Below are 16,073 nucleotides of genomic sequence, written 5' to 3'. Positions count from 1 at the left end.
TATGTATATATAATTACACTAATACAATATATCCATTATATTCATCATTCAACTAATAGCTTCAGTAGCTTGTAAAATTTACATCCATAATTAACCCAAAAAATATAAAAATAGAAGAACACTTATGGACTTACAATCACACATATATATATATATATATATATATATATATATATATATATATATATATATATATATATATATATATATATATATATATCCATTCCTATATATCTATCCCCCATAAACAAATTAAATATAAAAAAAAATATCAAAAAAAGCCAAGAAATCTAGAATTGCAATTGATGAATCACTACAAGAAGCAGTCAAGCACATGATGATGAGCGGCCACCTTCCCAAACTTGAACTCTAAGTCATTTTCCAACGGCGTCAAGTTCAAATCCAACGACAGAGCCCTCCGGCCGCCGCTCTCCGCCGACTTCTCCGCCGCCGAAGCGTCACCGTGGCCGGAAGAATGGCTGTCATTATTATTCATAACAGATCTGTGCCGTCTCATGTGGCCGCCAAGAGCCTGTCCTAGGGCAAACTCCACACCACAAATGGAGCACTCGTGGGTTTTGGGTTTGGGCGGGGACGCCGGCGGCAGCTGCAAGCTCAAGTCCCCCATCAGCCGCGGCCGTTTGTGGCTGGCACGGTGGCCGCCGAGCGCCTGGAACGACGGGAACTGCCGGTTACACGTCTTGCACTCGAAAACACGACCTCCGGCGGAAGCAGCTGGCGCCGCCGCCGCCGCCATCATTGCAGACGAGAAATCCCCCGCCGTCGCGTGCTGCCGGGAGAGCAACATCAAGCAATCCGCCATGGCCGCCGTGATGCTATCCAACTCTCTTCCTCTCTTCATAGGCAGATTCAGATTCACCATGGTTTCCGGTTTAGAGTACTTTGCGATCGGAAATGAGAAGCTAATTAGGGAATAATGAAAGAATGGAGTAATAATGGAATGGTGGGAGTTGAGGGAGTTGAATATTTATAGATGGAGTGAGTTTATTATTATTGTGACTATTAGTTGGTCCATGCAATTTATTTGACTTTGTATAGTATATATAGCCATTTATTTCCATGACGAAACTGGGCACGTTTCTTGACAAACAAGTAAGATACATACATGGTGCAGTTGGTGAAGAAATGACATCATTATGTGTTATTGTGTTAAGTAGTATTATTGTTGTGATTTACTACTAAGTCATGATTAACATTTAATTATTGGAGAATGGATTTTTGGAGTGGATGTATGTATATATATATATAATTTTAATTTTATTAGGGATGATAATGTGCTCCGTCTCGGTCGGGGATGGAGACGGAGACGAGAAAAAATTCAGGGATCGGGGACGGGGACGAGATACTCTTCCTCGCCCCCGCCCCGTCCCCGAATAATTATTATAATTAAAATAAATAAATAAATAAGTTATATATATTAATGTTTTAAATTAATATCTAAGTTTTTAGTTTTTAAAATTAAAAAATTACACTAATTTAAAATTTTTGACTAAAAATTAATCGGGGACGGGAAATCTCTGTCCCTGCCAAATTCTCCGCGGGGACGGGGATGGAGACTGTTTCAATTCGCCGTCGGGGTTTCGGGGACGGGGACGTGGAGTATAGTCCCCGCCCTCACCCCGCTCTGTTACCATCTCTAAATTCTACGAGTGATCATGCCACCAACATCTTGAGCAAGAAAAACTGCCAAACCGTCGTAGTTAATCTGGTTTCTATCAAAAATCAGTTTTTTATGATTTCCAACAGAAACCATTAATGCAAATTCGTCCGGGGATGAAGAAAAATGTGATAAAAAATGACTTTTCCTCAAAAAAAAAAAAAAAAATAACCTGATTTTCTTTTAATCGAAAATTAATTTCTATTGACTTTAATATTTTCTTTTTTCTAAACCCTAAAAATTTTAAAAATGATTTCCAAATTTCCAAACAAACTTAAATTAATTTATCTAATTCCAGATGCTAGTACGAAAAGTAAAGAAAGAGAAGATGTGGGGTCAGGCGTCATGTACACGTAAGCGTGAGCATACTTAGCCAGGCGAATATTCAGCTCCATCGGATCATGATTTCGAGTCGCGAGTGGCGAGCCCGCTTTAGACACTTCCGCAGAAATTACCTGGAACTATCTGGCTTCTAGAAGATTCTTACTTTCTGGTTTTACTAGGTGGTTGGTTGCTGAGTGTGAACAATTAACAACAACCTAGTCCTAGTCAGAATAATATTTAAGATTATTATAAGCTCAGTAACACACTACTAAATTAAGGATTTTTTTAATAACAATCCAGCTGTACTTTCTGCCGTTGCAAACTTGCAAATTGATTTTTTTTTAAAAAAAAATTAGTCTTTAAATATAAAAGAGCATCATTACATGGCTGCTCGATTAATGACATTATTTTATATGATTGAAGAATGTGTTATTGATGGTTCTGTTAGCACCCCAACAAGAGATTTTTCTTGAATTGTTCCAGTGATAATATAAACTTATAAGGGGTATGCATTAGATAATTTCACTTTGTAAACCTAACAGATAAACACAACTCAAAGATATGCATTAGATAATAGGCATGTCACAAGTAGGTAGATCAACCTAGTTTATTTATAGTTGACAGGCTTAAATTAAAAAAGTTAATAAGCGGCTCCTATTGAGAGTCAAACTTGCAACCTCAAGGTTAGCAAGCCAACAACTTACTGATGCCCCATATTTTTCTTGAGTTTTTGCTTCAATAAATGGGAAAGGAAAAAGAGTAAAAATTAGTTCTTCAACTAATCAGAGTTTTCCACGGTTTTTAAGGTTCAAAAAAATTGCCCGTAAAAGAACCTCGCACGGCTAGCGAGCGCGTCAAAGTGCTTGCCAGTTGGTGACCCATGAGTTTTTTTTTTTTTTTTTTTTTAACATTTTCTTATTCACTTTTATCTATTTGACACCCACACACCCAACTGACAATGTTGCTGTAAGGAACATGTGAACATAGTTTTTTTGTAATCATTATACCATGAACTATATGGTCAACATTGCAAGGTGAACCAGTGGTATACATGTTCATCGTTAATATATTGAATGTTCATTTTAGTGAACTACATGTTTATTTTTTGAAAGTTCATTTGTAGTATACTGAAAGTTAATTTTTAATAAAGTTCATTGTAGTATATTACCTAAAAATAAACTTTCAGTATATTAAAAATCAACATTTATCAATGGTCCAACTTGCTATGTAGATCATGGTCCACGGTATAATTTGCCGTCTTTTTTATACAAAATTGAAACATATATTCGTTTCAATTAAAAGACTAATTAAATTGACAGTTGGATTATTTATATATATTATATTCAACTTATATTTAAAAAAAAAAAAAAAACTCTTTTTTTTATAAAAATTAAATTTTATGTTGAATAATACATGAATAGAATGATTTTTTTTTAAATTTTTGTGACAGGAGAAACCTACAACTACTATTCAAGGGTGTGCAATAGGCAAACCCTATCATGTGACCCCAGCCGACAAAGGACCACAAGGAATTAAACTAACCTAGGTTGTCTATAATGACCGGCTCAAATCAAGAAGGCTAATATGTGCATTGTAACATTATAATTACCAAGTCAATAGCATGACTAACTCATTTTTTTGACAAAAAATAAATTTTGTGTTGAATAACGCATTAATATAGAATGAGTTTTTGCTGATATAAGTGCTTACATTATTCCAATTCAAACTCGACAGATCAGATAAATTTGAGACTTTTTTCTATTTCGTTAGTTGGCATGTATGCCTTCTTATCTTCTTGGCCGGAAATCTATTTTCGTGTAATAAAATTTGACAAACAATAGTCTTTAATTTCTAGAATCCTTAATTTCAAGCCTAATAAGATATTATGTTTCACATCGCTCATTGAATATGTTTTTCTACAAATAATCTTTGATTTACTAGAAAAGTCCGCAATTATTATCCGAATGTGCCTCGGTAATACTCAAATTGTGATTATCAAACTAACTGTCCGACCAACTTAATTGACTTTGTCCCCTACGAACAACCTTATATAATCGAGTGACAAATACAAGATTCTTAATAAGATCAAGTTTTAAAATTATTATTTTTGTATCTATTTTTTTCGCTCAATAACTTAAGGCGGTTGATAAGGCCTAAGGGCCCTGTTTAGTAAATGGTTGTTAGCTGTTTGGATTAGAAGGTATAACTAGTTGATAACATTAGTTGATTGTAAAAAAGTGTTTGATAAATTAACTGTTAGCTGATAGTTGTTTGGTATAATTTCTTTTCTAAAAAAGCTAAATGAAAAAGTTGTTTTTAGCACCTTTTTTAATTTTAGAATTTTAAAATTACAAAAAACTGATTAACCATAGACTTATATTGATTTTTTAACCAAGTCAAACAACTAATTGTGGTCAAATAAACTAAAATTGACTGATAAGCTAATTATTTTACCAAACAGGACGAAGGAGTTGCTAATACAACTATAAACTTAAAAGATTGACCCCCAAAAAAAAAAAAAAAAAGAGATTAATATATGCAATAAGAACACTTAAAAAAACTGATGAAACCTACCACATTAATTAATTAAATAAAAAAGAGTTGGTCAACGGTACTACGTTAGTATGAGAGAAGACTTAGATTAGTCAGAATAGGTTAGGTGTCTTTAGTAGAACAAAGTTAGACTTTGTTGTGTACGGTAATCGTACACTTACGATACTTAAAAAGTCAATCATCAAATTTATCTTTAATTTCTCTCCTCTTTTTTATTTTTCAAGTTTATATTATTATACTCCGTATATACTTTTGATCACTTATAGGCACGTAGATATACTTTTGTTTTAAATCTTATTATTTTTTTCTTTACATACATATTACACTTTTATTTGCATCTAATGAGATGAGACTAACTCAATCGAATCTCATTCTTAAAATATAAATCACGCCAGATCAATATCTCAAATAATTTATTGACTATGTAATAACTAATAATTACCAACTTTACAAACTTAATTTAATTAATCATCTATTACATACACCCATCACTTTGGGTGAATATATATAACCCATGATTAATTTTAAAATTATGATATAATAATTTAATAATTGATGAGTTATTTGGATATTATCTTTTAAACGTATTTTAATATTTCAGGCTAAAAGTGAAACAATTTTTAGAGTTTTAATTTGAAGAACAAAAGTAGAACTATTCTATGTTGTTGGAAGAATTGTTGATCATATCATATATTTTTGCCCCTCTAGAAGGACTAACAAAGGGGATAAGTGTCTCTTGTACGTGTTGAATTATATTGGCTGAATTATGTATGTGTGTTGGACCGACGACAAATAATATAATTTAATTAACAAGAATATTCTCACAAGTACATATATTATATTAACAAGTAAACCATCATATGATGCATGCACTTGCGTGTGGTATGATCAGGTCATCAGCTTTGATATATATATGGAAATTTTTTAAATTTGTATGGTACAAATATTATCTTCTTATCTCGTACGGACTAATCTAATTAAAGAATTCACTGCATACTTGTGTCATATCCTTTTCATAAATCAAAGAACATTTTTAATGCTCCCATTATGGCATCATGCACACCTCTGCTGACTTTTGTTGTCATGGATGAAAAACCCTACCTTTTCAGCATCTTGGAAATTAACGTTGTTTCATATGTCGGAAGGGATCCAATAATTAACTTTTTTTTTTTTTTTCCTGCGAGCTGAACTCACTGATAAAATAGACAATATTTGGAAGAAGAGACCAATGTTCGAACCTCGGCAGCAGTAGTGTGGGAATTATGCCCAAATTCAAGTGGACAGATCTCTTGTGCGTACCAGTAAATCACCGTAATTTACATCCTCTCAAATATAATGCTCTGTCGAGCCGGAGTGTGGGCCATTGGGGTTGGGGTTCAACCTTTTGGGAGAAGAAGGGATCCAATTAAAGCTATGATTAAGGATGTTAATCGAGTTAGTCTAGTGGATCGGTTGTTGAATTTATTAGTTCGGACTTATCGATTTTTGTATTCGGTTTAAAATTTGTTTACATACCATAATCTTAAAGTTTTGGTGCACAAAAAGTGTACAATTTAGTATTGTATCTCGAAATTAAATTGATTCATGACTCATTAACCTGGGGTCTAGAAACAGACCTCCGATCCTTGCCTAGCACAGAAGTTGCTAGACCAAAAATTACTCCATATCATGAAATATAAAAAATCATGCAATCGACAAAAATAGTAGAGGTACAAAACTTCATCAAAACCCTAATAGTGTCGAAGCCAACTTCTATCTGCAATTCTGCATATATAGCGCGAACCGGCTCCATATTCGTCGGGCTCAAATTCAATATCTCTAGTTAACCTAGAAGAGACTCGCATACAGTACTTCATCTACATCTCATGTGTATAATGAACCTTCATTAATAAAATATAAATACATACATTAAATTAAAAATTAGAGTTTGGCGTCAAAATTTACTCGAAATTTTTTCAACACATATTGATGCTTAACGTATAGATTTTTTTTTTTTTTTTTAAATTATTTTTACTTTTGTCGTTGATAAGTCAAGAAAACACATCATATATTAAAATGCAATTTTCAACCTTGGTCCATCTCTATGGTGGAAAAATGAATTTCGAATCTTGTACGTGTCCAGATAGATGTTGGCTTTAATTTAGATTTACATTCTTCCAAAAAGGCTGAACCTTAACCCCTAAGGGCTCCCACACTCCGACCCGACAGAGCATTTGAGATGATGTAAATCATGGTAACTTTAATTTAGATTTACATGTTAATATAGATTAATGAGATATACCACTAGAACGTGATGAATGAGCACTTGATTATTGAGCAAAAAGTAAATAATATGGAACTTTTGTGCGACCGTTTCATGAATTTTTATCCATTAAAAGAGTCGAGTTGCAGATAATTGAGTGTGTAATAAATATTACAATTTCAGTTATAAGTAGTAACCATTAATTTTATTCTAAATAGTATATACCAATTTCACATATAAGTATTACAATGTTTATCATTAGTAACCAATTATTATTATTTATTTTTTTTGAAAACAGTAACCAATTATTTTGAATTCAAATTGATATTAAATTTTTTACAATAAATATTATAATTTCTTTCATATAACTATTACGAAATACAATATTTACATTAGAATTACACTTTGTAAGTATCATAATTTCAATAATAAGTACTACGTACAACATTTATCATTAGTAACAATCATTTTATCATAAATAGTATCACAATTTCACATATAAATTAATATTACAATATATATCTATCTATATTATGAGTAAGACTTTATTTATTTCAAATTAGTATTAAATTTTATACAATAGGTATTATAATTTATATCATAACTAACATACAATTATTTCACTGCTGGAAATTATGGAATTTCTGACCACCTTAAAATAATTTTTAGGTGGTCGGAAATTTCATAATTCCCAGAAGTGTTTTAAAGTTGACTTATCTCACTGATGTGTGCTCAAATTATAGCTAACAAAGATGCATGAAGGAAAATTTTATTATCGAATAAAAATAGATTGTACGACATAATAAAATGTATATCTTTATTAACACAAAAAAAAAAAATAATAATAACAACATAACATAGATAGACACATATAGGGCGTGTTTGGTAAATAGATGTTAGCCTGTTAGTTGATAACTGTTAACTGATTGAGTTAATGGGTTTAACTAGTTGATAACATTAGCTGATTGTAGAAAAGTGTTTGATAAATTAGCTGTTAACTATAGCTGATTACATACAAAATAACTGTCTAAAAAAACTAATCGAAAAACCTGTTTTGAGCAACTTTTTAAATTTTTAGCATTTTAAAGCAATAAGTTGTTACAAAAAGCTAATTAATCAAACACTCATATTGATTGTTTAACCAAGTCAAACAGCTAATAATAGTCAAATAAATCAAAATGGACTAATAAGCTAATTATGTTCCCAAATTATAAACATGGCATAATATTTTTAGATTCAATTAATTATAACGCTTCATATCATAAAATATTTGTATCACTAAAATAGTGTTTTAATCACCCACAAAACATGTCAACTCATCCTCGCAATCACGAGGACTAACGTTAATCTAAAAGTCGCGAGAGTTTAGGACTTGGGAGAAATTAGAAGACACACGGCACTTCATTTTCATTTGCTGAAGCCTGAAGCTACTTAACTGTATAGGGATTGACTATGATAGTATAAACAAAATTGGAGTTTAAAAATTTTAATTTAAGCAAAGAAGTGAAAGTGTTTGCTCTTCTTTTGGGACAAGTGAAGTGCTAGCCGGTGGCAAATTATGGTCCACGCAGTGTTATATGGACCATAATAAAAAATACATTTTTAATATATTAAATGTACATATTTTTGTATTGAATGTACATTATACAATATAATGTACACTCAATACAAAAATAATGTACATCCTTGAATACAATCGTACATCTTTAATATATTAAAAATAGATTATTTTTATACTGAATATACATTATTTTACCGTATACAAAATATAATCCACATAACTTGTGTGGACTATGAGCTACACAATAATGATTGCTAATCGGGAATATTTCGGGATTACATGTTACACATATTGTTGCTCTTTCATTCCCAGTATGGCTAATGGGTGCTATGGCAAATTTAACAGAGGAGCAATTTGGCATGACGGTTGCGGTCCTTTATTACCTATGGAGCACCCGAAACGATGCCGTTTGAAAAGGATCTTTGGCACGACCCGCTGGGGTGTGTAGGAGATCGGCTGCTGCGATGGCAGCTTATGCCGCGGCACACTGCCGAGGCCACAGCTACAACCCGCCTTTGAGTGCTGCTACGGTATCGCCGGCACCACAAGGGCGTCCACTTTGTTATTTCGATGGAGGTTACCGGGCACACTCGGGAGACGCAACGTACGGTGTAGTTCTTTTACACTCGGATGACTCTTTCAAAGCAGCAACAAATGGCAAGCTCGAGGGTTGTTTTTCACCCCTTATGGAAGAGGCACTTGCTTGCAAGAAAAATCTTATCTTGGCTCAGGGAGCGTAATGAATTGGATGTTGATCTTTTGACTGACTGCTCAGAACTCCGAAGCCACTTACTTTCCGGTCCTACGGCTATCCTATCCTATGTAGGGGTGGTGGAAGACCAATGCCGGGCAACTATTGCCATTTTTTTCTTTTTGCTCGTTGAATGTTATTTCTAGATTGCTTAATTTACATGCTCATACTTTAACTACGATAGCTTTTGATCAGGAACACTCTATATATTGGAACTATGTCCCTCTTGACTGTTTAGCTTCTCTCATTCATTAATATATGTCTTCGGGCTTTCAAAAAAAAAAAGTGCGAATTGGGCTCACAATTGATAAACTTTCTTTTATCATTATTTGGGCCTTACATGTCAACTCTTTTCTCAAAAATTATGCCCTCTCTCTCTTAGCTTCCTTTTCAAATGTTAAAAGAATAATAGATCAGAGGTAATCGAAAGAATTCTCTCTTTTTTTTTTCTTTTTTTTTTAATGATTTTTAAAAATAAAGAATATGTTTACCTTATATATTTGAAAAAAGAAAAGAAAAGAAAACAAAGAATGAAAAACGAAACTATACGCTAAGGATCTTGTGGTCTAATGACACCGAATTGCTTCTTTATAGGGGAGGTTGTGGGTCGAGCCTCAATGCAGGCGATATTGGTTATACAGAAAATAAAATTGAGAATATTGAGAATTGAAATAAATGTAGTCCTCCATTCTTATCAGGATAAAGAACTTGTAATTGTCTTAGTAAATTGAGAATTGAACTTGTAATTGGCTTACATTGCCCTTTAAAGGGCTGTTAATAACTCAATCTAAGGTCTACCTTATACGTGGAGCCTACTCCATAGACAGTGAGGGCTTGCATTTGCGTGACACCCATCCTTAAATATATATAAGGAACTAACAACCTACCTAGCTAGGGGAAGATCATTTTAGGATTTGATTTGCATATGTGCGCAAGAAAGAACCTCTATGTTATACAATTTAAAAATCCCATTAAAGAGTCTTGTATATATAGTGGTGCAAATCTCCTATTTTTTTAAATGTGGACAAATGCTTTTTTTAAGTCTTTCCACCTTCATTTTCCAACTCAAATGTGTCTACTTTAATAATCAATTTTTCAATTCAACCATTATCCGTTTTGAACCTACAATATATTGACCTCTTCGTCTCACTAAAAAAATCCGAATACATTTTGACCTGACCCAAATGAGTAGAGGACCCACATATATTTGTACCACAAGCCACTTACAATACCATTTTTACTATTTTTCCCAACATTGAGTCTAGCCTACAGACTCGAAAACCTCATTACCCATTTGGAATATATGGCAAACAATAATCTCAGATTCAAAGGAAAATAATAACATTGGATACTGTTGACAAGTAACTTTCACGTTGAATCGTAGACGGACCGGACAGAATAAAAAAACGGACCACCGTACTTCCAATTCTAAAAACCACTCTTAAGTCTTAACACACGTTTAAGGAAAAACAAAAATTCTTTCCGTTGCCGGGAATCGAACCCGGGTCTTTCGAGTGAAAGCCGAATATCCTAACCAACTAGACTACAACGAAATTGTTGTTTGGGTTTGTTTCATATCAATATGAAGATAATTACTTTTTCTTCTATCAGACTTGGCCATTTAGCCACTTCTTGCCACTTTTGATTAGTCCACATATGTGAGGTATCAACTATCATGATACTCTCATATTTAGTCATACTTTTTAAATATTTATTTTTAGTTGTTTGTCACAATTAATTTATTTTTCTTATGGGTCAATATATCATCATTAATAAATTGAGCTTAATGTAATTTCATCATTCAATTATAATAGTTTACAAGAGATGAAAAAATTACATGTTAGCCATTCTTATTAAATGGTTAAATGATAAAAAAAATTAATGAATAACTAATTGTGGAAAGTAAATGAAATGAAAAGGAAGGTATATTGGGCCCATAAAGAATTTAATAATACGAAAATAATATTCTCAATAAATCAAGTCACGATATACAACAAAATTATTCAAGGCATGCATGTGTAATATACATTTTTCTTAAAACTGATTCGTTTTTCTCCGAATAAAGCTGGGAGTGTTGAAGTATTAAACTATTAATGTTCCAAAATACAATAATGAATTACAACGATTTATTCGAGCACTTAAATAAACATTATGACAAACTTGAATAAAGATGAACACTTCAAATTTTGATGAAGCACGGGTAGACTTTTAGAAGAAGAGAGAGTTCATAAGAATGAAAATTAAACTTTTCAAGTGTGTTGAAAATTAAACATTGTGCTTGAACTTAACCTTTACCAAGATTAAGTTGTCTACATATTTTATCGAAATTCTAATTAAAATAAAAGCTTACATAATTGGAAGCACCTTGTATTTAGATGGCATGTAATGACTCTCCCATATGGAAGGTTATGAGATCAAGTCTTAGTAGAGGCGCTTTTTGTATAGATGAACAAATATTCCATTATAATAGAGTCATCAATAGTGTTAAAAAAAAAAAAAAAAAAAAAAAAAAAAAAAAAAAACTCACATAATTAAACAAAATAATAATATTCAAAGTTTTATAAAAAAAATTCAATTTGAAACTAGAACCATCCTTCGAAACTAGAATTCATTGTTCTCGTTCTATAATTTGCAAACCAAAACAAGAACCTCTCATATAGTTGTAGTTCCTATTAGGTTTACACAATACATTTATTTGATTTTAACCGATGAATATGAATTGAATTATGATCATCTCTACTTGTAAGATGTCCTGATGACTAGTTAAACAAACCATTAGAGCATGCTCGTGATTTGTGATGGTATGTTGGTAGGGAATATCCCGACCGACATAAGCTCCACCACGACCGACTTACCTTTGTCTTTCTCTTCTGATCTTTGCAGGTGGCAGGTCGGGCTTTTTTCATAGAGATCCCGGTCGGGAACGGCCGGAAGTTGCCCGAACGCTGGTGTCGACCACCGAGCGGTAGCCCTTCGACGAAAGAGCTGGCACAAGGACGCGAAAGGACGCGTGGCGGCTCTTCATGGCGACAGACAGGGCACCCGGGGAGATGACACGTGGTGGTTACGTGGAAGACATGCCGAGCAGCCGGAATCTTGTCCCCGGCACAGCGGCTATAAATGCCCACAGTAGCTACAGTGTAAGGGACTTTTGGACGATCGATAGGTTGTTGTTAGAGAATCCCGACCGCACTCAGTCGGTACTCAGAGCAACCAAGTAGATTGTACTTAGGGCCTTTACCGTGATCAATAAAGATTTTACTTGCTTTAATTGCTCTCGTGTTATTTTATATTGCTTACATATAATTAGCAGTATCATTTTGGCGCCGTCTATGGGGACCCGTACGAGAAACCAACGTCCTGACGAGCACCCGGTCTCTATACCAACATGTATCCGTGGGCACACAACAACTTTGCCGACGACCAGGCGGACGCGGCGAGCTCCTCCGACCACTATGCTACCCAACAGCAGGGTCAGACGATGGACCTCAACCTCAACCTCTCACCACCACATCCGTCAAATACATACCCGGCCGCCCAGCAGCCGGTGAATTACATACAACCAGGATACCCAACACCCGGTCTGCCATACCAGCAGCAGCCCATGATGTATCCCGCCCAGTATCCGTACCCGGTCCCACCTCCACCATACGGGTATTGGCCAGAACAACCGATGTGCTACACTTCCCCGGTTGGTTATCCACCATATACACCTGCCTGTACAGCTCCAGCCGCCGCCCCTCCAGTACAACCGACCGCACAAGTAGAGCCGCAGCGTCAGTCCACATCCCGGGCTCGACGCTCGGCTCATTCGCGGTTGGGGTCGGGGGGTGCTGATGCGATGGAGGCACCAGCTCAGGCCGTTCAAGCGGAGGACCCTGAAGAAGTTGCCCGAGCGGTAGCTTTTGATCGTCTCCGACCAGAGATGCGCCAGCGTTTGGGACCCCAAGACCCGAATCGCGGGCAAGAGGACGTACAAATGCAGGAAGCTAGCCACGAGGCTTCATCCGGGTATAGCGGGTCGAGATCTCACCGACGGCGACGCGCTCGGGATACAGCCCAAGCCGCTCAAGCCGCCGAGCTCAACGAAACCCGAGGATTGCTCTACAACCTCCAGGCTGAAGTTGCGCAGCTCAGGAGTGCGTATCCTACAGCACCCCCGGCCGACCGATCGACCCTACACCAGACGCCTTTCACAGCAGCGGTAATGGCTCAGCCTTACCCGCTCGACTTAAAGGTCTCGGGAGAGAAGAGTTACGACGGTCGGACAGATCCTGAGGCTCACGTGAATGATTTTTTCAGCAATATGATGCTGAAGGGCGTTTCAGACGCCGTGATGTGCAGGGCCTTCTACTCAACCCTCACCGGTCGGGCGGCAAAATGGTTCCGAACCCTGCAGCCGGGGTCAATCGACAAATTTGAGACCCTGGCGATCAAGTTTGTACGGAAGTTCATTACTTCCAAAGTGGTGAGGAAGTCCTATATGTACCTCGAAAAGGCCAAGCAGCTCGAAGGGGAAAGCTTGACCGACTTCCTCATCAAGTGGAAGGCAGCGGTCGGGGAGGTCGAGCCCATGGATGATGCGACCGCCACTCACATGCTTCACATCTCCCTCCGTGCGGGGTATCTATACCAGGATTTTATCCTCCACCCCCGACCACCTATGAGGAGGCCCTCCGAAGGGTCACTGATTACGCCAACGCAGGTGAGGCGAATGCCGTCAAGCGCTCGCAGGAGGTCGGCTCTTCGTCTCGTAAACCGGCCGGCCGGGCGGAACATCGATCGGGAGATGACAATCCCGACCCCGCACCAGGCATGGCGAGTTTACGGCCTTGAACCGATCCGCAGCGGAGGCCATGCAATATGCCCAGTCCTGTAATCTCATCAAACTTCCCCATCCCGATCGAGACGGCCCTGACAAGAGTAAGCATTGTGCTTACCATCGATGTGCCGGGCATGACACCGAGGAGTGTACCCACTTGCGCCAATTGTTGGAAGATCTGCTGAACAGAGGAAAATTGGACAAGTGTGTGGGGAAGAGAGAGGAAAACAAAAGGAACACCGATCGAAGGGATCATAGACGTTCTCAACACCGCTCTGATCGATCTGGGCGAGACAGAAGGGATGATCGTCATGATGACCGACGGGACCCCGACCCTCCGTCCGGTAGCCGCCCGTCCGGAAAACCTACCATCCACGTCATTTTTGGTGGGCTGGAAGATGCTTCCCGACCGCGGACTAATTGCCCGGTCGCAATAGTGGATTCCCGGGGAACCGGGAAGAGGCAGAAGATGGAACCCATAACCTTCACCCTTGAGGACCAACCTACCAGCAGTGATCACGGCATGGAGGCACTCGTGGTCACGATTGACGTTAAGGGGACGGACGTCCAAAGGGTTATGGTCGACACGGGCAGCAGTGTGAACGTCTTATACTTGGACGTGTTTGAAAAGCTTGGCCTTGACAGGAAGGAGCTGACTCCGGTTGGTGTACCACTGTCAGGATTTACCGGGGCTCTTATCTACCCCGAGGGAAAAATAACGCTCCCGGTCGAGATCGGCACGCCTCCAAAGTCGATCCAAACGGAGCTAGAGTTTGTTGTGGTCAACCTCCATTGCGTCCACAACATTATCTTGGGCCGACCCGCCATTATGAAGATCGGTGGGATAATTTCTATGCCCCACCTGTGCATGAAATTCCCCACCCCCAACGGGGTCGGCGTGGTCCGTGGCGATGTCCAGTCCGCCCGGAAGTGTTACACCCGAGCGGTCAATAGACGTGACTCCGGTCCATCTTCCCGGGTGAACACCATAGCCAAAGAGGAGGCTAAGGAACGGAAGGAGCAGCCTGAACAGGAGGATAAAGATTGGCCGAGCCCTCACCCCCGAGCTCCGAGCGGAAGTTCTGGCCGTACTTCGGGAGTATGCTGATATCTTTGCATGGGGGCCTGAAAATATGCCCGGGATCGATCGGTCGGTCATTTGTCACAAATTGGCCGTCGATCCCGCAGCTAAGCCGGTCGTGCAGAAAACACGACACCTTTCCTCCGATCGCCGCGAATTTGTCAGAGAAGAGGTCAAAAAGATGGCGGCGATCGAGCACATCCGTCCGGTGATCTATCCCGAATGGGTGGCGAATATTGTCCTTGTTCCGAAGCCCCCAGCTTGGAGGATGTGCATTGATTTCACCGACCTCAACAAGGCCTGTCCGCTCGACCCTTATCCTCTACCGAGCATTCACCAAATGGTCGACGAGACGGCCGGGGCCGAGCTGATGAGCTTCATGGATGCCTTCAAGGGGTACCATCAGATCATGATGCACCATGAGGACGAGAGCAAGACAGCCTTCGTGACCCCGGATGGGCTGTATTGTTACCGAGTGATGCCGTTCGGTCTGCGGAACGCAGGAGCCACCTACCAGAGGATGGTCAACATGCTCTTTGCTGATCTGCTGGGCCGAACGATGGAAGCTTACATCGACGATATGTTGGTCAAGAGTCGGGACCGATCCGACCACACTCGGGACCTTCGGGAGTGCTTCCAGATCATGAGGAAGTACCAGTTGCGGCTGAACCCGACCAAGTGTACATTCGCGGTTCAGACCGGCAAGTTCCTCGGCTATATGATGACTAAGAGAGGAATCGAGCCTAACCCGACCAAAGTAAAAGCGATTCTGGACATGCAGCCACCTTCCACCGTTCGGGAAGTCCAGCAATTGACCGGTCGGTTGGCAGCCCTCAGCCGGTTCCTCTCCAAGCTAGCCGAGCGCGCTTTACCTTTCTTTAAGGTATTGCGGAAGGTTAATGGATTCGTCTGGGACGAAGAATGCCGAGCGGCTTTTGACGAGCTGAAGGAGTATCTCATGTCACCAATCGTGCTCTCAAAGCCCGAGCTCGGAGAAGAGCTAGACGTGTACCTCGCCGTGTCCGATCGTGCAGTAAGCGCAGTGTTGTGCCGAACCGATC

General features: G+C 38.4%; 1 protein-coding gene and 1 non-coding gene across 2 annotated transcripts; both read right to left on the bottom strand.

Annotated features, from left to right (window-relative positions):
- Positions 1-240: 240 nt before the first annotated feature.
- Positions 241-5,363, bottom strand: LOC109186728 (zinc finger protein ZAT11-like). Its single transcript, XM_019336841.1, has 2 exons — positions 5,353-5,363; positions 241-915 (listed from the first exon to the last, which is right to left on the bottom strand). The coding sequence occupies exon 2, from the start codon at positions 881-883 to the stop codon at positions 314-316; it is 570 nt and encodes a 189-aa protein (XP_019192386.1). The 5' UTR covers positions 884-915; positions 5,353-5,363; the 3' UTR covers positions 241-313.
- A 5,226-nt stretch (positions 5,364-10,589) lies between these two features.
- Positions 10,590-10,662, bottom strand: TRNAE-UUC. The gene has a single exon. It is a non-coding gene; the product is annotated as a tRNA-Glu (tRNA).
- Between the last annotated feature and the right edge of the window lie 5,411 nt (positions 10,663-16,073).

This window comes from Ipomoea nil, unplaced genomic scaffold (assembly GCF_001879475.1).
Source record: "Ipomoea nil cultivar Tokyo-kokei standard unplaced genomic scaffold, Asagao_1.1 scaffold1407, whole genome shotgun sequence".
Taxonomy (NCBI): Eukaryota; Viridiplantae; Streptophyta; class Magnoliopsida; order Solanales; family Convolvulaceae; genus Ipomoea; species Ipomoea nil.
The sequence above is the reverse complement of the archived record's forward strand: the minus strand, read 5'-3'. Positions and strand labels throughout refer to the sequence as shown.